This window comes from Neoarius graeffei, chromosome 9 (genome assembly GCF_027579695.1).
Source record: "Neoarius graeffei isolate fNeoGra1 chromosome 9, fNeoGra1.pri, whole genome shotgun sequence".
Lineage (NCBI taxonomy): Eukaryota > Metazoa > Chordata > Actinopteri > Siluriformes > Ariidae > Neoarius > Neoarius graeffei.
The window spans coordinates 20,385,549-20,408,453 of NC_083577.1; the positions used below are offsets into that span (position 1 = coordinate 20,385,549).

General features: G+C 43.6%; 1 protein-coding gene across 2 annotated transcripts in view; it reads right to left on the reverse strand.

Annotated features, from left to right (window-relative positions):
• Positions 1-215: 215 nt before the first annotated feature.
• The window catches only part of LOC132891512 (E3 SUMO-protein ligase RanBP2-like), a 64,175-nt gene continuing 41,485 nt past the window's right edge, over positions 216-22,905 (reverse strand). Inside the window, exons 11-19 of one of the 2 annotated variants that reach the window (XM_060929174.1) lie at positions 21,518-21,641; positions 20,936-21,097; positions 11,426-11,563; positions 11,121-11,252; positions 10,829-11,038; positions 10,649-10,729; positions 6,490-6,631; positions 6,303-6,397; positions 216-4,451 (exon numbers count right to left, since the gene is read on the reverse strand). In XM_060929174.1, coding sequence (XP_060785157.1) covers positions 216-4,451; positions 6,303-6,397; positions 6,490-6,631; positions 10,649-10,729; positions 10,829-11,038; positions 11,121-11,252; positions 11,426-11,563; positions 20,936-21,097; positions 21,518-21,641 — 5,320 coding nt within the window. The remainder of the gene's footprint in view (positions 4,452-6,302; positions 6,398-6,489; positions 6,632-10,648; positions 10,730-10,828; positions 11,039-11,120; positions 11,253-11,425; positions 11,564-20,935; positions 21,098-21,517; positions 21,642-22,905) is intronic. The other variant, XM_060929175.1, reaches the window with a different exon arrangement.

Sequence of the window (22,905 nt, forward strand, 5' to 3'; positions counted from 1 at the left end):
TTCAAATTTAGCTTTTGTATACAACTGGGTTTCCCATCTAATGCAGAGCTACCATTAATCTTGAATGTAACCATTCACGGTGAATATTAAGGTTAATAATTTAAGATTTTATGAGACTGATCTTTAATTATAAATTGATTAATTCAATTATCAATTATTACATAATTTATAATTTAATTAATCCCAATTCCACCTACACGTATGAGATTTGCTATTCAGTCTGAATTAGCCAGCTTATGAGGGGTCTGTAGAGGAATGTCCAAGAGGAGTCGTTGGCACTCCTCAAACTTTTGCTTAAACTCTTCTGCAAGCTGTGGAGTTTTAAACTTGGCAGCCAACTGTTCTAACTTGGGATCGTCATCTGAAAAGTTGTTTGCTAACCATACCCAGGCACGATCTGAGCCAGAAAGGGGTTTTAGGTTCATTGTAGTAGTGATCCAGTGATTAGCACACACCTTCAGCACTTGCTCTTGTCTCATTAGAACTCTAAGCCTCCCGTTTTGATTATTTTTAAGAATTTTGAGATTTCCAACCCCTTGTTCTTTCCACTGATGAGTTTCATTATCAAACTTGAAAAGCTTAACATGTATTGTGTACAGACATTCCTCGTCCTCTTCCCCTGTAACAAGATCAACTTTTTCAGGCATCTTAACCACAGGCTCAAACTGGATATCATCATTTTCTTCTGTTTTGTACACATCTTCCTCGAACTGAAAGTTACCCTGCAGAGACTTGGCCAAGTCTGCAAAACTGAATGGAACCTGCTTTCCTATAATCAGTGGACAATCATCATTACTCGGACTGTCCGCTGACTGGACAGATGTGGAGGATGCTTCCTTTTCTTTTTCTCTGTGTTGTTCAGCGATGTTCAGCAACACTGAGGTAGGTTCACTGTTGGCTGGCTTTGATTCAGAGCCCTTAAAACCAAATTTGATTTCACTGGTTAACCCTGGCATTGAAATAGAGGATTTTGAACTAGTTGAAGATGTTTCAGCTTGAGTTGTTGGTGGGGTGTCTTTCTTACCCTGATCAAAGTGAAAAGTACCAGCTTCAAAGTTGGCTGTAAACCCTGTACTTGCAGGATGGTTAGCTTGACCATCAGTACTAAAGCTAAAGGTGAAGGATGCTGGTGCAGCCTGAGTACTGTCTGCATTTAGATAAGGGCTCTTGCATGACACACAACAACTAGATGTGCCTTCATTTCTAACTAGACAGACATTACAATCCCATTTTGCTTCATTTTTTCTGCTGCTACAAGGAGCATTACAAGAAACACAGTTTACTGCAGCTGCCTCATTCCTGACCAGGCAGCTATCACAATCCCATTGACCTCTTTTTTTGATAAACTTATCAAATCCAGAGCCAATAAAGCAGGCAGCGCTTGCCGACTGTTTGGTAGATTCTGGAGCTGCATCGGTTTTGGTTTGGTTTGCAACACAAGTGCTTGCAGAAGGCTCATTCCTTTTTGCATCACTGTGACTGAATGCCTGTGATCCAAATTTAAAGGAAAAAGGAATCTGGGATCCAAATGCCTTGAAGCTGGCATCACCGGCATCTTTAGAACTTCCACCAAGTCCAAACATAAAGGCTCCTGTTGAGGGTGCAGGAGCACTTTTAAATCCATCAGCTGGTTTAGTTTCAGCCTTCGAGTCACTGCAAGGATTGGGGCTGCTACAAGCAACACATTCTTTCGATGAGGAGTTATTTCTTACAGCGCAGACATTACAATCCCATTCACCTTCCTTCTTAGCAAAAAGGGTTTTAAGATCAACATTTTTGTTCGAATCCACATTTTGCTCAAGTTGACCAGACTTTGTCTCACCCTGATTGGATGGAGTAACAGTTGGCGGTGTTCCAAATTTAAAGGAAAAAGGAATCTGGGATCCAAATGCCTTGAAGCTGGCATCACCGGCATCCTTAGAACTTCCACCAAGTCCAAACATAAAGGCTCCTGTTGAGGGTGCAGAAGCACTTTTAAATCCATCATCTGGTTTAGTTTCAGCCTTCGGGTCACCGCAAGGATTGGGGCTGCTACAAGCAACACATTCTTTCGATGAGGAGTTATTTCTTACAGCGCAGACATTACAATCCCATTCACCTTCCTTCTTAGCAAAAAGGGTTTTAAGATCAACATTTTTGTTCGAATCCACATTTTGCTCAAGTTGACCAGACTTTGTCTCACCCTGATTAGACGGAGTAACAGTTGGCGGTGTTCCAAATTTAAAGGAAAAAGGAATCTGGGATCCAAATGCCTTGAAGCTGGCATCACCGGCATCCTTAGAACTTCCACCAAGTCCAAACATAAAGGCTCCTGTTGAGGGTGCAGAAGCACTTTTAAATCCATCATCTGGTTTAGTTTCAGCCTTCGGGTCACCGCAAGGATTGGGGCTGCTACAAGCAACACATTCTTTCGATGAGGAGTTATTTCTTACAGCGCAGACATTACAATCCCATTCACCTTCCTTCTTAGCAAAAAGGGTTTTAAGATCAACATTTTTGTTCGAATCCACATTTTGCTCAAGTTGACCAGACTTTGTCTCACCCTGATTAGACGGAGTAACAGTTGGCGGTGTTCCAAATTTAAAGGAAAAAGGAATCTGGGATCCAAATGCCTTGAAGCTGGCATCACCGGCATCCTTAGAACTTCCACCAAGTCCAAACATAAAGGCTCCTGTTGAGGGTGCAGAAGCACTTTTAAATCCATCATCTGGTTTAGTTTCAGCCTTTGGGTCACCGCAAGGATTGGGGCTGCTACAAGCAACACATTCTTTCGATGAGGAGTTATTTCTTACAGCGCAGACATTACAATCCCATTCACCTTCCTTCTTAGCAAAAAGGGTTTTAAGATCAACATTTTTGTTCAAATCCACATTTTGCTCAAGTTGACCAGACTCTGTCTCATGCTGATTTGATGGAGTAACAGTTGGCGGTGTTCCAAATTTAAAGGAAAAAGGAATCTGGGATCCAAATGCCTTGAAGCTGGCATCACTGGCATCCTTAGAACTTCCACCAAGTCCAAACATAAAGGCTCCTGTTGAGGGTGCAGGAGCACTTTTAAATCCATCATCTGGTTTAGTTTCAGCCTTCGGGTCACCGCAAGGATTGGGGCTGCTACAAGCAACACATTCTTTCGATGAGGAGTTATTTCTTACAGCGCAGACATTACAATCCCATTCACCTTCCTTCTTAGCAAAAAGGGTTTTAAGATCAACATTTCTGCTTGATTCCTCAAAAGTAGAAGGTTTGGAGTCATTTTCATTCAGTTGACTTTGCAGTTTTGGCTGTTTAAGAATATCTTTCTGAGCTTCCTCAAATTTTTGTTTGAATAAAGCTGCTTCATCTGCAGTCTTAAAACGAATAGCCAGCTGTTCTGTCTTTTGCATTTCATCAGCATAGTCCACAGCATACCATACCCATGATTTATCAGATCCAGCATTTGGTTTCAGAACCATGTCTGCAGTGATGTAGTGATTTGCACATATTTTTAAAACCTGTTCTCTCCTCATCAACAATCGATATTTGCCTGATGTTTTGTGCTTTAGGATTTTGATAGATCCAATGCCTCTTTCTTTCCATTCTTTTGTTTCTGCCTCAAAACGGAACAATTTGGCTCTGTTACAGAACATTTCTTCTTCCTCCTCCTCCCCAGTTTTGACATCAATCTTATTGGGCAGAGGAACGATGGGTTCAAAATGTGGACCATCCTCATCCTCTTCAACATGGGTGCTGTCATCACTTTCGACACATTTCGCTTCACTTTCCTCTCTAGTCACTGGCTTGGTCACGTTTGCAAAGCTAAATGTTTGGTCAGGTTTTCCAAAAAAAGTTGTTTTACCCTGTGCGCCATCAACAAATGAAAAGCCTTTTTCACTCCCAAAAGTAAAGACCCCACTATGGCTGGGTGTTGGGTCTTGTGACTGAGAGTTTAGGGTTGAATGGCCTTCAGGTCTGGGAGGAATATCTGAAGTCAGAAGCCCCAAGAGGCTTTCACTGTTATTTTTCACCTCTGCAGCTGAGAAAGTAAAGTCACCATCATTAGATTTGAAGTTTGAATTGAACTTGAAAGCAGCTGCTGTTGGAGTTGTTTGGGAGGCAGCTCCAGTCACTGGCTTAGAAGTCTCAACTGGATTTTGCTGGCCAAAGTTCATCTTAAAGTCCACTGACTTGCCTTCACTGCTCTTACAGGACTGAGCAGGTATTACAGTTGGCTTAGTGAAATACCCAGGTTCTGGCAATGCTGGATTGGTAGATGGTTGAGAAACATGACTGCAGTATTCTTCACTGTATGGGGACAGCAAGCTTGTAGCTGGTGATTCAAACCTGATGGAGGTACCAAAAACCTGATCTTGAGAGTACATGCATGCTCCTGTTTGAAGAGGGGGTGTATGTGTTGGTTGCTGGTAGGCATACATATGCGGCTGAGGGAGACGATTCATTCCATAGACGGGTGCCTATGGGAAAGATATGTTAAAGGAATGCCTCAGTTTTTTAAACTCCCCTCCATCTACCACATTTGTAACTTGTAGAAAAGAATGCAGAAAAAAAGCCTTCTTCCATCATTACTTCCTTCACAAGTTAAAATGCTCAACGACAGGAGTTGAATTCAAAAACAGTCCTTCTACCCTACCAGGAACCAGTCATAAGACCGGAGTCTTAACCAAAGCTGATCGTTTTACCCAGATTTCCAAAAAACTAAATAAAAACAATCTATGGTTACTAATGGTTTCCCAAATGTTGTGTGATGTTTGTGTGTGATCAAGTAGAAAGGATCACACCTTAGGCCAAGTTTACATTAGACAGTATCTGTCTCGTTTTCTTCGCGGATGCACTGTCCGTTTACATTAAACCGCCTGGAAATGCCGGGAAACGGGAATCCGCCAGCGTCCACGTATTCAATCCAGATCGTGTCAGCTCCGGTGCTGTGTAAACATTGAGATACGCGAATACGCTGTGCTGAGCTCTAGCTGGCGTCGTCATTGGACAACGTCACTGTGACATCCACCTTCCTGATTCACTGGCGTTGGTCATGTGACGCGACTGCTGAAAAACGGCGCGGACTTCCGCCTTGTATCACCTTTCATTAAAGAGTATAAAAGTATGAAAATACTGCAAATACTGATGCAAATACTGCCCATTGTGTAGTTATGATTGTCTTTAGGGTTGCCATCCTTCCACTTGCAAGTGGTAAGTGATATGCGCTGGGATCACACACACAGCGGCTCAGTCCCGAATCACAGCTTGTGCACTTCACTCACGTGCTCTGTGAGCTGCGCAAGGCCGGAGCGCGCACCCTCCAGAGGGCACTCGCTGTTCAGGGCGGAGTGATTTGGAGCGCAGGATGCCTGTGGAGCCGAGCGTATCCGTGTATTGGTGTTGCTGTGTGCACGCAAATCGTGTATTGGTGTTGCTGTGTGCACACTAATCGTTTTAAAAACATTAATCTGATGATCCACTGATACGGTCTAATGTAAACATGGGCTTAGTCTTTACCTTGAGCTACAAACCCTTCCCTCAAAAAACACACCTGAAAGAAGACTTTGTATTCTATCCCCATTCACTGGATATGAGCAATCGCGTACTCTGATTGTCTACTCTACTATTAGGCTAATTAGCTCATATACCATGAGTAGAGAAAAACAAAAATGGTGGCACGTGTTGCTGAACCAACTGAGGACGAAATAAAAACTTTACTTGAACCCCCTCCACAAAAAAGCAACAAAATATGGAATAAAAGTATTTCATAGGAAGAACGCATCTTTTTTATTTTTCAAGAATTATTATTGTAGCATTTTTCACAAACTGCTCCTGTCATTTTGCTGGCTTGTTGACATTCTAAGTGGAAATGATTTTGTCAGACATTTTGTATAAAGTTTTTATTTATCAAATTTACAAAAAATAAAAATGCTGTTTCTCAAAACCCAGTGAATGTGGATAGAATAACAATTATTCCACTCAATCTTGTCGTACATGGCTTATAACTAACTCGGTGCTATGCGCCTTGTCAGCTATCAGCTCATGTACGACAATTTCGTGGAATAACTGTTAAATAGCTTAAATTAATTATAGCCTTTTTTCTTACTGTATTTGACAACGTATGTTTTGCGATTTTTTTTTTGCATATATTATTATTCACTGAACCTGCAACTGCCTTAAGAGATGCATTAGGAGTGTGTTCTAAACAAACAGGACTGTTCAGGATTTTTTTTTTTTTTAATTTCAGGAAGCTGGCAAATTTATGTTTTGAAACAGTGCTGAAACACTGACAGCTGCAGTCCTTGTTTCCAGGTCACACGTCTGCCTACCTTGGATGGTGTTACGTTAGCAGCAGTGCGAAGAAGGCACTGTGAATTATATGCAGGGGACTGGTTGTAGTACACTGAAGGACCTGTAGTGGCAACTGAGAAAACCAAATAAAATGTGACATTAACACAGTGTCAAAAGTCAAATAAAGGCATCACACTCTGTGTTCAGTAATCTAGTTAGACTGACCAGTAAGAGGCACTCCATGGAACGACTGCGTTGCTGAAAAGGGCTCCTGAAATGCCTCTGCTGCATAATTCCCTCCATACACTCTGTGAAATGGGGACTCTGTTGATCCAGAGGAATTTTGTCTCAGATCATGAACCTTGTTCTGCAAAGCAAACATTCAGAGACGTGCCAAGTGTGACTTGCTGCCCTTGGTTGTTTAACATTTTAATCATCTCCCTGTACTCAAGTTATCATCATTAAATCATATTTTATAATATACATTTAATAAATATATATTAAATCTTTTTGTTAAAGATGGCGGCGCGTGCAGACACAGCGGCCCCTCTCTGTCCCAATAATGTGGTGTTTACATGTTTGTCTTCATTGGTGTGCTCGAGTGATTGTATGCTTTCGTCGCGTTTGTCCGTCCCTAGGCGCACATACAGTCGTAGGACTCTTTTTGACATTGGCAACACTTTTTTTCTGTAAGTTAAACCCGGCACACGCTAAGGAGCTACATGATCTCTGCCTACTCCGGCGGCCCACTTTGACATCGACCCCCACTACTGCTGCACACCCGCAGAAGAAGCGCCATAGGCGGTGTGAGAGGAGGCAGAAGCGGGGAAAGCGTGGGGGTATCCGGGCCAGGCTAGTGGCTAATCCACACAAGCCGGCTATACCGTCCATGATACTCGCCAATGTATGCTCCTTGGATAACAAACTGGACTATATACACCTTTTGAGAGCGACCCAGCAGGCTGTGAGAGAGTGCTGTGTTTTTGTGTTCACGGAAACATGGCTCAATGACAGCATACCGGACTCTGCCATCCAGCTCGACTGGCTAACATGCTACCGAGCAGACAGAGCCCTTATTGAAGGAGGTAAGACCCGCGGCGGCGGGGTCTGTGTTTACATCAGGGATGCTTGGTGTCAGGACGCTGTGATAGTTTGCAGACACTGTTCACCCCTTGTGGAGTTTATGATCATCAAGTGCCGGCCCTTCTATCTGCTGAGGGAGTTTTCTGCCATCCTGCTTGTTGCAGTTTACATTCCTCCCAGCTGCAACAACAATGATAGGGACAAGGCACTGAGTGAACTGTACTGCGCCATCACTGGCCAACAGACAGCCCATCCAGAGGGACTTCTCATCATAGCTGGAGAGTTCAACCACGCAAATCTCAAAACAGTGTTTCCTCAGTTACATCAACACATTGACTTTGCAACACGGGGAAACAACACACTGGACCTGGTTTACACAACACTGAGAAGAGCATACAAGGCCTCACCCCTCCCCCATCTCGGTGCTTCAGACCACATCACTGTTATGCTAATGCCAGCATACAGGCCGAAGGTCAAAGTCACCAGACCGGTCCAGAAGCAGGTACAGGTGTGGCCAGAGGGTGCTTCCTCAGCACTTCAGGACTGTTTTAACATCACAGACTGGGACATGTTTAAGCAGGCAGCCACTTACAACCACCAGATCAACATCCAGGAGTATTCAGATACTGTTACAGCCTACATTACTAAATGCATTGATGATGTCATGGACATTAAGACCATCACAGTATGGGCCAACCAGAAACCATGGCTGACGGGGGAAGTCTATCAGTTACTGAAAGCTACTTTCAGAGCAGGTGATGAGGCTGGTCTGAGATCAGCAAGAGCCAACTTGTCCCGTGGCATCAGACTAGCAAAGAGGGAGTACAGCAGCAGGATAACCCATCATTTCACTGACAGCAGAGACACAAGGAGCCTGTGGCAGGGGATACAGACCATCACGGACTATAAACCTCAACCACAGACCTGTGACAAGGACATCACTCTGCTGAACAGTCTGAACAACTTCTTTGGACGGTTTGAAGCCAACAACAGCATGCCTGCACAGAAGACACCACCCCTTCTAAATGACCAGGTGCTGTCCATTTCCAGCCAGTGTGAGGAGATCCCTCTCCAGGATCAACACCCACAAAGCTGTAGGATCTGACAACATTCCAGGTCGTGTTCTAAAGGACGGTGCAGAGTAGCTCACAGATGTCCTCACAGACATCTTCAACACCTCCCTGAGCCAAGCTGTTGTCCCCACCTGCTTCAAGAGCACCACCATTCATCCCTGTTCCAAAGAAGGCCTCTCCATCCTGCTTCAATGACTACCGCCCTGTGGCACTGACCCCCATCATCATGAAGTGCTTCAAGTGGTTAGTCATGCAGCACATCAAATCCATCCATCCTCCCTCCCTCCCTCCCTCCATGGACCTCCCTCATCCTCCAATTTGCATATCGGGCCAACCGGTCCACTGATGATGCAATCTCCACCACTCTCCACTCAGCTCTCACTCACCTGGACACTAAGGACTCTTACATGTGGATGCTGTTCTTAAACTTTAGTTCAGCATTTAACACAATCATCCCCCAGCAGCTGATACAGAAACTGGACTGTCTAGGACTTAACACCTCCCTCTGCAACTGGTTGCTGGACTTCCTGACCGGAAGACCACAGGCAGTCTGGGTCGGCAGCAACACATCCAGCACTATCATACTGAACACAGGGGCCCCCCAAGGATGTGCACTCAGTCCCCTTCTCTTCACCCTTCTGACCCACAACTGCACACCAACACACAACAGCAACCTCTTCATCAAGTTTGCGGATGACTTGACTGTGGTGGGACTCATTAACAACAATGATGAGTCATACTACAGGGACGAGGTGAGCCAACTGGCCGCGTGGTGCAAAGACAACAATCTCTTAATGTGGAGAAGACGAAGGAGATGGTTGTCGATTTCCAGAGAGCCTCCACCCAGCATCCTCCACTGACCAACGGTGCTGCTGTGGAGAGAGTGAGCGGCACCAAGTTCCTGGGTGTGTACCTCACCGAGGATCTCTCCTGGAGCAGCAACACCACATCGCTGGCCAGGAAATCTCAGCAGTGCCTCTACTTCCTCCGCAGACTGAAAAGAGCAAGAGCACCAGTCCCCATCATGCACACCTTCTACCGCGGAACCACCGAGAGCATCCTGACCAGCTGCATCACTGTGTGGTACGGCGGCTGTACTACATCTTGCCGGAAGACCCTGCAGTGCATAGTGAGAGTGGCTGAGAAGATCATCGGTGTCCCCCTACCTTCCCTTCAGGATATTTACAACACACGCCTGGCCCGCAGAGCACTCAGCATTGCGGGCAACTCCACCCATCCCAACCACCACTTCTTCAGCCTCCTGCCTTCTGGGAGAATGAGAAGGCTCCGGGTGAGAACCAGCAGACTGAGAGACAGCTTCATCCACCAAGCCGTCAGGATGCTGAACTCCCTTCCAGGCCAGTACCCCCTTCCCTTAATACACAAACCAAATGTCACCAGCCACTTTAACGAACTTTCAGTTGCACTGTGTAAAAACTGTTTACAATACTGTTTACACATTATATTTTTTTACTCAATTGCACTATATAAAAACTGTTTACAACACTTTACACTTTATACATCTTTTGATAGACTTCACTGCTATCCTGTTTATACTTTTATATCTGCCATATTTATACTTGCACTGTAAATTCTGCTCATACTGCCATATTTATACTGATAATTCTGTTTATATCATGCTATATTGCCCTACTATACTGTAAGACTGCTGTTCCCGTTTACATTGTTCATTCTGTTTATATTGCCATTCATCACATTTAAATTTATACCGTTAATTCTGTTCACACTGCCACATTTATACTTTCTGGATTGCCACCGTCTTTTCTTAGATAGCTTTAGCATGCGTGCGTGCGTGTGTGTGTGTGTGTGTGTATATATATATATATATATATATATATATATATATATATATATATATATATACATATATATATATCTTTTACCTATATTTTATACTTCATGTTTATTACTCTTTGCACCGCGGATAAGAGGGAAACGCAATTTCAGTTCTCTGTATGTCCTGCACATATGGCATTATTGATAATAAAGTTGACTTGACATTCTATTTTTCATATTTAGCAGACCTTAAGCCAAAAAACAAACCTACGCAACATATACTAAAGGGATACGCCACAGAATGTACAGTATAGTTGTGGCTTGGTACAGCAATATCCATCATCCCTGGACAGCAGTGCTGTTCCACTACATCTTAATATTTGGCTTTTTTTAGTATTATTCATTCAGTGAACTCAAAGTTGCAAGCTGACCTTCAAAGCCTCGACTTGACAGAGCATCTGCAAAAGTGGCTTATGATCCTCCACCCAGTGAGGGGGTGTTTTGGGAGAAAACTATGATCAAAAATGAGGACTTTAATAACTTGAGCAACAAAACATGCACTTTGGAAAAAAAATGAAAACGCAAAAAAAAAAAAAAAAACACTAACATACCACCGATCTCTTAGAGGGAGAGAGGACACTTTTGGCCAGAGAGGACATTGAGAACTTCTGGGAAGCAGCCACAGCTGGATCTGTGAGGGAGTGTGGGCTTGAAGTCATTGGAAGTCCTTCATGAACTCCATCCACAGCCTCTCCACTCTCTCCAAGCTGCTGATTGACCTCATTGAGCAAGTCCATAATTTCCTCCATTGACACCGGCAGCTGAAATATAAAATCTGACATGAAATCTTAACCCTGATTAACAATTACACAAGCGAATGGTGATTGGAATTAGATCCTGGACCTTCTCCATGTCATCTGCACCAGCATGGTAGATCTTCGATAAGTATTTCCTGAACTGCTGGAGAAAACTGACGCACATTTCTTGAGTTTCCCCAACTCCATTTCCTGCCTCTTCAGAGAGTCTCTGATAGATCTGTAATCAAACAATAAAAAAACCTTAGTACAAATGTATGGATATCCATAAACATCCTAGTTAAACACCACCAGATGTTCTGTTTTTGTCCATCAGGGTGTACGCGAACCACTTTAATGGAAGCAAGTCAAAAATAACTACTGTACACGAGATAGCAAATAATTCATGATTACCTGAGCAAGATGCCAGTAAGAAGAGATGCAATTGAGCTTCTCAAGCTTCAAGATGGCCTGCTCAGTATTGCCCTCAATGTCAAGAAGAGTAGCGAATGCCATCATAGCCTCCTCTTCATAGCCTTTAATTTCAGAAACCTAAACGGGGGGGGAGACGACACACTGCATTATTCAACCAATTCGATTGAATCCTCTCGATCCCAATACAATTCGACAGTGTTGCAGATCTGGAAACAAACTTATAGTTAGAAAGCAAAAGATAAATCACAAGTTTTTGTTTTGTTTGAAAGGACATGAATTTGGTTTCAATATGATCTAAAATATGTATTGGAAACATCTACACATTAAATCATATAGCTTTAGTTTACATTCACCCTAAACCTCGTTTCCAAAGCCAGGTCCAGCTTGGACTTCAGTTTTGAATACTGTAGATGTATTTATTATATTTTATATTGTCTTAATGTGTTTAAATAGCATATTAATAAATGCGCAATTACTTCAAAATGTACAATTACGTCAAATCAAAACTGCTTTTATATAAAAGCCAATACGGATTTCGTGATGAACATTCTACAGAAATGGCATCACTAGAAATAACTGATAGGATTTTATAGCATATGGAACGTTCATGTTCAGAGTTCACATGCTCAAATTATATTTCAAACATGCTCATAATAGTTCGCCATCATATCTGCAGGCTATGCCTTTAAGCCTCAATAATGAGGTACAACACAAGAGGATATCAAAACCTATTTATAGATAGAACAGATAAGTTTGCTGATAGGAGAGTTAGTATATAAATATGTAAAATTGTGAATGAGACTCCAGTTGTGGTCAAAGAAAAGGTTAATACCCACTGCCAAAAAGGTTTCGCTATTATGCAAAGAACTAGATTCTAGAAAAATATAATGAATCCTGTGTTATGTTTTTGTCATGAATACACATGCCATTGATGGTATATTTTAATGTTGCTGGATACTGCATGATGATTAAAATGTTTACATGTACAGTGGTGCTTGAAAGTTTGTGAACCCTTTTGAATTTTTTATATTTCTGCATAAATATGACCTAAAACATCATCAGATTTTCACACAAGTCCTAAAAGTAGATAGCAAGAACCCAGTTAAACAAATGAGACAAAAATATGATACTTTGTCATTTATTTATTGAGGAAAATTATCCAATATTACATATCTGTGAGTGGCAAAAATATGTGAACCTTTACTTTCAGTATCTGGTGTGATCCTCTTGTGCAGCAATAACTGCAACTAAACATTTCTGGTAACTGTTGATCAGTCCTGCACACCAGCTTGGAGGAATTCTAGCCCATTGCTTTGTACAGAACACCTTCAACTCTGGGATGTTGGTGGGTTTCCTGACATGAACTGCTCGCTTCAGGTCCTTCCACAACATTTCGATTGGATTAAGGTCAGGACTTTGACTTGGCCATTCCAAAACATTAACTTTATTCTTCTTTAACCATTCTTTGGTAGAACAACTTGTGTGCTTAGGGTCGTTGTCTTGCTGCATGACCCACCTTTTCTTGAGATTTAGTTCAAGGACAGATCTCCTGACATTTTCCTTTAGAATTCACCGGTATAATTCATTGTTCCATCAATGATGGCAAGCTGTCCTGGCTCAGATGCAGCAAAACAGGCCCAAACCATGATACTCCCACCACCATGTTTCACAGATGGGATAAGGTTCTTATGCTGGAATGCAGTGTTTTCCTTTCTCCAAACATAACGCTTCTCATTTAAACCAAAAAGTTCTATTCTGGTCTCATCCATCCACAAAACATTTTTCCAATAGCCTTCTGGTTTGTCCACATGATTTTTAGCAAACTGCAGACGAGCAGCAATGTTCTTTTTGGAGAGCAGTGGCTTTCTCCTTGCAACCCTGCCATGTACACCATTGTTGTTAAGTGTTCTCCTGATGGTGGACTCATGAACATTAACATTAGCCAATGTGAGAGAGGCCTTCAGTTGCTTAGAAGTTACCCTGGGGTCCTTTGTGACCTTGCCGACTATTACACGCCTTGCTCTTGGAATGATCTTTGTTGGTCGACCACTCCTGGGGAGGGTAACAATGGTCTTGAATGTCCTCCATTTGTACACAATCTGTCTGACTGTGGATTGGTGGAGTCCAAACTCTTTAGATATGGTTTTGTAACCTTTTTCAGCATGATGAGCATCAACAATGCTTTTTCTGAGGTCCTCAGAAATCTCCTTTGTTCGTGCCATGATACACTTCCACAAACGTGTTGTGAAGATCAGACTTTGATAGATCCCTGTTCTTTAAATAAAACAGGGTGCCCACTCACACCTGATTGTCATCCCATTGATTGAAAACACCTGACTCTAATTTCACCTTTAAATGAACTGCTAATCCTAGAGGTTCACATACTTTTGCCACTCACAGATATGTAATAGGGGGCGGCACGGTGGTGTAGTGGTTAGCGCTGTCGCCTCACAGCAAGAAGGTCCTGGGTTCGAACCCCGGGTCCGGCGAGGAACTTTCTGTGTGGAGTTTGCATGTTCTCCCCGTGTCCGCGTGGGTTTCCTCCGGGTGCTCCGGTTTCCCCCACAGTCCAAAGACATGCATGTTAGGTTAACTGGTGACTCTAAATTGACCGTAGGTGTGAATGTGAGTGTGAATGGTTGTCTGTGTCTATGTGTCAGCCCTGTGATGACCTGGCGACTTGTCCAGGGTGTACCCCGCCTTTCGCCCATAGTCAGCTGAGATAGGCTCCAGCTTGCCTGCGACCCTGTAGAAGGATAAAGCGGATAGAGATAATGAGATGAGATATGTAATATTGGATCATTTTCCTCAATAAATAAATGACCAAGTATAATATTTTTGTCTCATTTGTTTAACTGGGTTCTCTTTATCTACTTTTAGGATTTGTGTGAAAATCTGATGGTGTTTTAGGTCATATTTATGCAGAAATATAGAAAATTCTAAAGGGTTCACAAACTTTTGAGCACCACTGTATTTATGTAATGTTCATTTCTAAAATTACGATATACCTAGTTATGTATTACACTTGTATTGAAGTTATTATAATTCACCACAGTCTAAATATTTTGTCATTTACACTTTGCTGGGGGGGAAAGAGCCTGAGCTTGTACAGGAGGTTGAGAGGTACTGGATAGAGGTAGTCAGGCTCACCTCCACACACAGCTTGGGCTCCGGAACCCAGCTCCTCGAGAGGGGCTGGACTCTCCACTTCTCTGGAGTCGCCCATGGTGAGCGGCGGCGGGCTGGTGTGGGCTTGCTTATAGCTCCCCAGCTCAGCCGCCATGTGTTGGAGTTTACCCCAGTGAACGAGAGGGTCGCCTCTCTGCGCCTTCAGGTCGGGGAGAGGGCTCTTGCTGTTGTTTGTGCCTACGGGCCGAATAGCAGTATAGAGTATCCAGGCTTCTTGGAGTCTCTGGAAGAGGTACTGAGAGGTGCTCAGACTGGGGACTCCATTGTTCTACTGGGGGACTTTAATGCTCACGTGGGCGATGACAGTGACACCTGGAGGGGCGTGATTGGGAGGAATGGCCTCCCCGATCTGAACCCGAGTGGTGTTTTGTTATTGGACTTCTGTGCTAGTCACGTTTTGTCCATAACGAACACCATGTTCGAGCATAGGGGTGTCCATAAGTGCATGTGGCACCAGGACACCTTAGGTCGGAGGTCGATGATCGACTTTGTCGTTTCATCTGATCTCCGGTCCTATTTCTTGGACACTCGGGTGAAGAGAGGGGCTGAGCTGTCAACTGATCACCACCTGGTGGTGTGTTGGATCTGCTGGCAGAGGAGGAAGCTGGACAGACCTGGCAGGCCCAAACGTATGGTGAGGGTCTGCTGGGAACATTTGGCCAAGCACTCTGTTGGGGAGGTCTTTAACTCCCATCTCTGGGAGAGCCTCTCACAGCTTCCGAGGGAGGCAGGGGACATCAAGTCTGAGTGGACCATGTTCTCTGCCTCCATTGTAGACGCAGCTGTTCGGAGCTGTGGCCGCAAGGTCTCTGGTGCCTGTCGTGGCGGCAATCCCCAAACCCGGTGGACACCGGAAGTAAGGGATGCCGTCAAGCTGAAGGAGTCCTATCGGGCCATGTTGGCCTCCAGGACTCCTGAGGCAGCTGACGGGTATTGGCAGGCCAGGCGTGCCGCAGCTCAGGCAGTTGTGGAGGCAAAAACTCGGAACTGGGAGGAGTTTGGTGAGGCCATGGAGGAGGACTATTGCTTGGCCTCAAGGAAATTCTGGCAAATCGTCCGGTACCTCAGGAGGGGGAAGCAGTACTCTGCCAACACTGTTTACAGTGCGGGTGGGGAACTGTTGACCTAGACTGGGAATATTGTTGGGTGGTGGAAGGAATACTTTGAGGATCTCCTCAATCCCACTGTCACGTCTTCCATTGAGGAAGTGGAGGCTGATGACTCAGAGGTGGACTCGTCCATTACACAAGCCGAAGTCACTGAGGTGGTTTGCAAGCTCCTCAGTGGCAAGGCACCAGGGGTGGATGAGATCCGCCCTAAGCATCTCAAGTCTCTGGATGTTGTGGGGCTGTCTTGGCTGACACACCTCTGCAACATCACGTGGCGGTTGGGGACAGTGCCTCTGGTGTGGCAGACCAGGGTGGTGGTCCCTCTTTTTAAGAAAGGGGACCAGAGAATGTGCTCCAATTATAGGGGAATCACACTTCTCAGCCCCCCCAGGAAGGTTTACTCCAGGGTACTGGAGAGGAGAATTCGGCCAATAGTCAAACCTCGGATCCAGTAGGAACAATGCGGTTTTCGTCCTGGTTGTGGAACACTGGACCAGCTCTATACCCTTCATAGGGTGCTCAAGGGTTCATGGAAGTTTGCCCAATCAGTCCACATGTGCTTTGTGGATCTGGAGAAGGCATTCAACCGTGTCCCTCGTAGTATCCTGTGGGGGGTGCGTTGGGAGTATGGGGTTCGGGGCTCTTTGCTAAAGGCTGTCTGGTCCCTGTACAAACGGAGCAGGAGTCTGGTTTGCATTGCCGGCAGTAAGTCAGACCTGTTCCCAGTGCATATTGGACTCCGGCAGGGCTGCCCTTTGTCACTGGTTCTGTTCATAATTTTTATGGACAGAATTTCTAGGTGCAGCCAGGAGCTGGAGGGAATCCTGTTTGGGAACCACAGAATTTCATCTCTGCTTTTTGCGGATGATGATGTCCTGTTGGCTTCTTCAAACCAGGACCTTCAGCATGCACTGGGGCGGTTTGCAGTCGAGTGTGAAGCGGCTGGGATGAGAATCAGCACCTCCAAGTGCGAGGCCATGGTTCTCGACCAGAAAAGGGTGGCTTGCCCTCTTCAAGTTGGTGAAGTCCTGCCTCAAGTGGAGGAGTTTAAGTATCTTGGGATCTTGTTCACGAGTGAGGGAAGGATGGAACGGGAGATGCGGCTGCTTTACCAGTCAGTCGTGGTGAAGGAGGAGCTGAGCCAAAAGGCAAAGCTCTCGATTTACCGGTCAATCTACGCTTCGACTCTCACCTATGGTCATGAGCTTTGGGTAATGACCGAAAGAACAAGATCGCGGATACAAGCGGCCAAAATGAGTTTCCTTCACAGGGTGGCTGGGCGCTCCCTTAGAGATAGGGTGAGAAGCACAGGGAGGAGCTCGGAGTAGAGCCGCTGCTCCTCCACATCGAGAGGAATCAGCTGAGGTGGCTCAGGCATCTCTTTTGGATGCCTCCTGGACACCTCCCTGGGGAGGTGTTCCAGGCATGTCCCCCCAGGAGGAGGCCCCGGGGAAGACCCAAGACACGCTGGAGGGACTATGTGTCTCAGCTGGCCTGGGAACGCCTCGGTGTTCTTCCCGAGGAGCTGGCCAAGGTGTCTGGGGAGAGGGAAGTTTGGGCTTCCATGCTCAGACTGCTGCCTCCGCGACCCAGCCCCGGATAAGCGTAAGAAAATGAGATGAGATGAGGACACTTCCTGCCTTATGTAATTAATTCTTGCTCTTTTTGTGAACACCCTTACAGTTTTCCCAATATCTATTGTTTATACTCCTTTCTTAATCCACTGTCAATTATTTAACATGGCTGTCATTTATGGCTTGATTACTACTGAAAACTAATATACAGTTAGGTCCATAAATATTTGGACAGAGACAACATTTTTCTAATTTTGGTTCTGTACATTACCACAATGAATTTTGAACAAAACAATTCAGATGCAGTTGAAGTTCAGACTTTCAGCTTTAATTCAGTGGGTTGAACAAAATGATTGCATAAAAATGTGAGGAACTAAAGCATTTTTTAAACACAATCCCTTCATTTCAGGGGCTCAGAAGTAATTGGACAAATTAAATAATTGTAAATAAAATGTTCATTTCTAATACTTGGTTGAAAACCCTTTGTTGGCAATGACTGCCTGAAGTGTTGAACTCATGGACATGCTCTGCCAGGCCTTTACTGCAGTGGTTTTCAGTTGCTGTTTGTTTCTGGGCCTTTCTGTCTGAAGTTTAGTCTTTAACAAGTGAAATGCATGCGCAATTGGGTTGAGATCAAGTGACTGACTTGGCCATTCAAGAACATTCCACTTCTTTGCTTTAATAAACTCCTGGGTTGCTTTGGCTTTATGTTTTGGGTCATTGTCCATCTGTATTATGAAACGCCGACCAATCAGTTTGGCTGCATTTGGCTGGATTTGAGCACACAGTATGTCTCTGAATACCTCAGAATTCATCTGGCTGCTTCTGTCCTGTGTCACATCAATAAACACTAGTGACCCAGTGCCACTGCCTCCACTGTGTTTTACAGATGATGTGGTATGCTTTGGATCATGAGCTGTACCACGCCTTCGCCATACTTTTTTCTTTCCATCATTCTGGTTGAGGTTGATCTTGGTTTCATCTGTCCAAAGAATGTTCTTCCAGAACTGTGCTGGCTTTTTTAGATGTTTTTTTAGCAAAGTCCAATCTAGCCTTTTTATTCTTGAGGCTTATGAGTGGCTTATACCGTGCAGTGAACCCTCTGTATTTACTTTCATGCAGTCTTCTCTTTATGGTAGATTTGGATATTGATACGCCTACCTCCTGGAGAGTGTTGTTCACTTGGTTGGCTGTTGTGAAGGGGTTTCTCTTCACCATGGAAATTATTCTGCGATCATCCACCACTGTTGTCTTCTGTGGGCGTCCAGGTCTTTTTGCATTGATGAGTTCATCAGTGCTTTCTTTCTTTCTCAGGATGTACCAAACTGTAGATTTTGCCACTCCTAATATTGTAGCAATTTCTCGGATGTTTTTTTTTCTGTTTTCGCAGCTTAAGGATGGCTTGTTTCACCTGCATGGAGAGCTCCTTTGACCGCATGTTTTCTTCACAGCAAAATCTTCCAAATGCAAGCACCACACCTCAAATCAACTCCAGGCCTTTTATCTGCTTAATTGAGAATGACATAATGAAGGAATTGCCCACACCTGCCCATGAAATAGCCTTTGAGTCAATTGTCCAATTACTTTTGGTCCCTTTAAAAACAGGGTGGCACATGTTAAGGAGCTGAAACTCCTAAACCCTTCATCCAATTTTAATGTGGATACCCTCAAATGAAAGCTGAAAGTCTGGACTTTATGTCCATGTTCATTATATAATTACAACTTGAATATGTTTCAGTAAACAGGTAAAAAACCAAAATTTGTGTCAGTGTCCAAATATATATGGACCTAACTGTATACTGTAAAGGTGGTCCCTACTGCAGCGATCTGATATGGATCTTTGTCGGGATCTCCTGAGCACATTTCAATCTCACACACAAGATTTTGTCACACATACGTTTCTTCAAATAATTTCTGTTTTGTAATGTTTTTGTTTTTGGTCAAATAAACTTTCTGAAACTGAAAAAACATTTTGCAAATAAAATACTGAATTATTGAGCAAACTCTAAGCCATAGTGATAAGAAACTGACTGAGAAGTTAAGCAGATTACACCAAACTGAAAATTAACTGATTTTCAATGCTGGACGCAAACCATTTAGTGTGTGCGCACACACACGTGTGATGATATTCAATACAAGAGCAAGAAACAGCATTGGCTCCATGAAATTCATGAAAGCAAGATCCTGTTCCACAGAGGAACACACAGGATGTGGGGCACCCAAATGAAGTCTCCGCACATCTCTCAGATCTTACTCAATGGTAATTCCTAAACCAGAATATCAAGGACGTAGTAGCTCATCTGGCCTGCCAACCATGACTCCCAAAACATCAAATGGAACTGAAATGTGACCATGCGAGAGAGGACCAACCTCCACAACAAACTGTTTACAACAGGAAAATCAACAAAGGACTAAATTTTGTTCACCACGGGAAGATCGACCCAAAACAGCAATCAGAACTGAATTTGCATGATAAATGGGAGAGGAGATGCAATTCTAGTCAAAAGAAAATGTGTTAAGTCGACCTAACTACTAATTTGTTTGCAAAAAATTGACAATACAATGACCAAGTCTTGTACAGGACTAGTTCTTTCAAACAAGACAGAAATCCATTGAGAATTGACAGAGGAGATGCGATTTAACTGAAAATAAACAAACTTGTAAACAAATTGTTTACAACAGGAAAATCAACAAAACAACCAAGTTTTGTTCCTCAAGGGAAGATCGACCCAAAACAATCAGAACTGGAATCGGATGAGAAACAATTCTAGTAAGAGGCCTGGAAAATTCGTTAATTTGGCCTAATTAGTAACTCATGAGCAAAAAAACAAATTTGACAAAACAACAACCAAGTTTTGTGCGGAGCAATGAGTTCTTTCAAATGAAACAGAAACCCACGGAGAACTGACGAAGGAGATACGATTTAACTGAATTGCGGATGACGAACGGCCAGATGAGCCAATGACTTGCTGAAATCCAAAAGGATTTGTTCCGCGACACCCTCTACATGTAGAATGCAATTGTATTTCACATCACCTGCTCATCTTAGACACACATCAACCCTTTCTCCTCCGATAGGGCGCCATTACTTTTGTCCTGACCGAAAAGTTGATCGTATTGGTGTTAAAATATGGATTGGGTTTGAAATTGCTTTTCAAGATGAGATTCACAAAATGTTTATTAAATCGGTATAGAAGATGCTAAGAATACTCTTAAGCTTTTTTTATTTTGACATTTCTGAAAGTCAACATGACGGACCATCGTTATTGGCCCACGGAGACACCGACATCCACCAGAACAGACATGGGCGCTTCCGATTGCTAGCCATAACCCCAAGAGACACTAACTCCTCAGACTCTCAGTCAGCAAAATGAAACTAATAAATACTCCAGAAAGATCAATGGTAACACATCCTGGTTCCTTTTTCAAAATAAAAGGTATAGTGTTCATGTATCCACAAGCACCGTACTAGCTCATGAATGACGGTTATACTACAGCAAATGTGTCCGCGCCCGCTGTGGAAGAATTCTCTGGGGCCGTCATCAGACACAGCAGGGTATTGATTGAAAGCCAAATCAGAAATGCAAGCATAAAAAAGTATGATCGTGTATATTTACCTGTATGTCCTTACTAGCGAAATGCATGAATAATGGCTCAAGGGGCTCAGGAATGCTGCATCTCTTCTCAATTTTCTCAAGCAAAGGGAGCACAACATGCCAGTAGTGCACACTACGGCCAACGTATTCTTTCTGGTCATAGTAGGAGTTCACACCATCACCCTGCAGGGAGTTTAGTCATGTTACACAATCAATCACCAACAGTGCCTTTAATCCTAACAAACAGCAAATAAGTAGCCAAGAGGCTGTGAATCATTTCCTCTCAATATAAAGACTGGTAAAAAGTGTTCACAGGATGCATGCGGTGAAGGCTGGAAATATATTATTCTGTAAACATATTTGGTTCACAGAAGCAGTAGACATCCTGGATAAAATTACCAACACAAACAATACAAAGTAGCTGATGATAAAAAAAAGGGCACTTCAGATAAAATAAAGCCTAAACACATCTGGGTCACAATTGGGTTGATGTGTCCATATCTGTAACTAAGACATTTATAACTGTATATTTAAAACAAGACCTGACAATCATAGAGCAGATTTCTTAAATGGTTTATTTTAATAATTTTTTTTTTTTTTTACCATGACACTGAGATGTTTGGCCCAGTGGATGAGCAGCGCAGGCTGAAGACCATGTTTCTCTCTCGCTCGCAGGGTGTTCAGGCCATGTTGGACGATCATTCGCAGTTTAGCAGATGTATTGGGTCTACAGACGGAGACCGAAATTTAAAAAAAAAATGCCACAAGGACTACATAAACCAAATACATACCTTGCTACAATGAACTCCTTGGGGAACGTCCAAATAGTTCGTTACATCGAAAAGTGCGTAATACTGAAACGGGCCCACTTGGTACATCCAGAGGTTGACAAAAAAAAGTTGCACAGTCAAATTTTTACTCAAGTTAAAAGTACTGAAGTACTTGCTTTTAAACATACTTGAGTATTAAAAGTACATTTTCTACATATAGGTTTGTGATGTCATGAACCAGATGGCTGCTTGAGAGAGTGGCTCCCTGCCTTTTGACCGTTTTTATATACTTAAATTAAACAATTGTCCCCTTTGGTTCGCTAAATAAGTTTCTAATACCGCCATGGCACACACTCAACGCAGAGTAAGACAGGCAAGAACACAGGAGGAAGAAAAGTCCAAGTATTTCGAAGACAACAATGGAGCTCCTCCGGGGGAATTAGCCTCATCTGATGCTAGCAATGCTCCGTTTAGCGAACAAACTCCCAATAGTGATATTAGTGTCACCATTATCACTGAACTTCGAAAATTTCGTCAGGAGGTTAACGAAACACTTGACAAGCTTTCTGAACAAATGACAAGTTTAGACCAGACTGTTCGAGATCTAGGGGGCCGAGTATCAGAGGCAGAAGAGCACGAGTACTCTGGAAGATGGGCACAACCGGCATGCACAGCTGGTCTCCTTTCTCTTGCACCGAGATAGACAACTGGAGGCTAGGTGCGAGGCCTTGGAAAATGCACAACGACGGGACAATCTGAGAATTTATGGGATTAAAGAAGGGTCTGAAGAAGGCGATACAGTTCAGCGGATTGAAGGATTTCTCCACAAACTCCTGAAATTGCCAGCCGAGTTTGAGTCAAAACTAGAACGAACACATAGGTCCCTACAGCGAAAACCCACTGATCCAGCTGCAAGTCCCAGGTCATTTGTGCTAAAATTTAATAGTTTCAAGACCAAGTAGTTCATAATTCAGAAGGCATGGCAGGAGAAGAATTTGACATACAAGGGAGAGCGTATCTCGATGAATCATGACTACTCACCCTCATTACAGAGGAAAAGAAGAGAGTACGCAGACATCAAGAAACAGTTGAAAGCTAAGCAGATCAAATTCCAGAGTCCTTACCCCGCAATGCTGAAGGTCTTTGCGAATGGAGAAACTCTAACGGTCAATGCTGCATGGGAAGCGGCTGACGGTCTACACCATCTGGGAATCAACACAG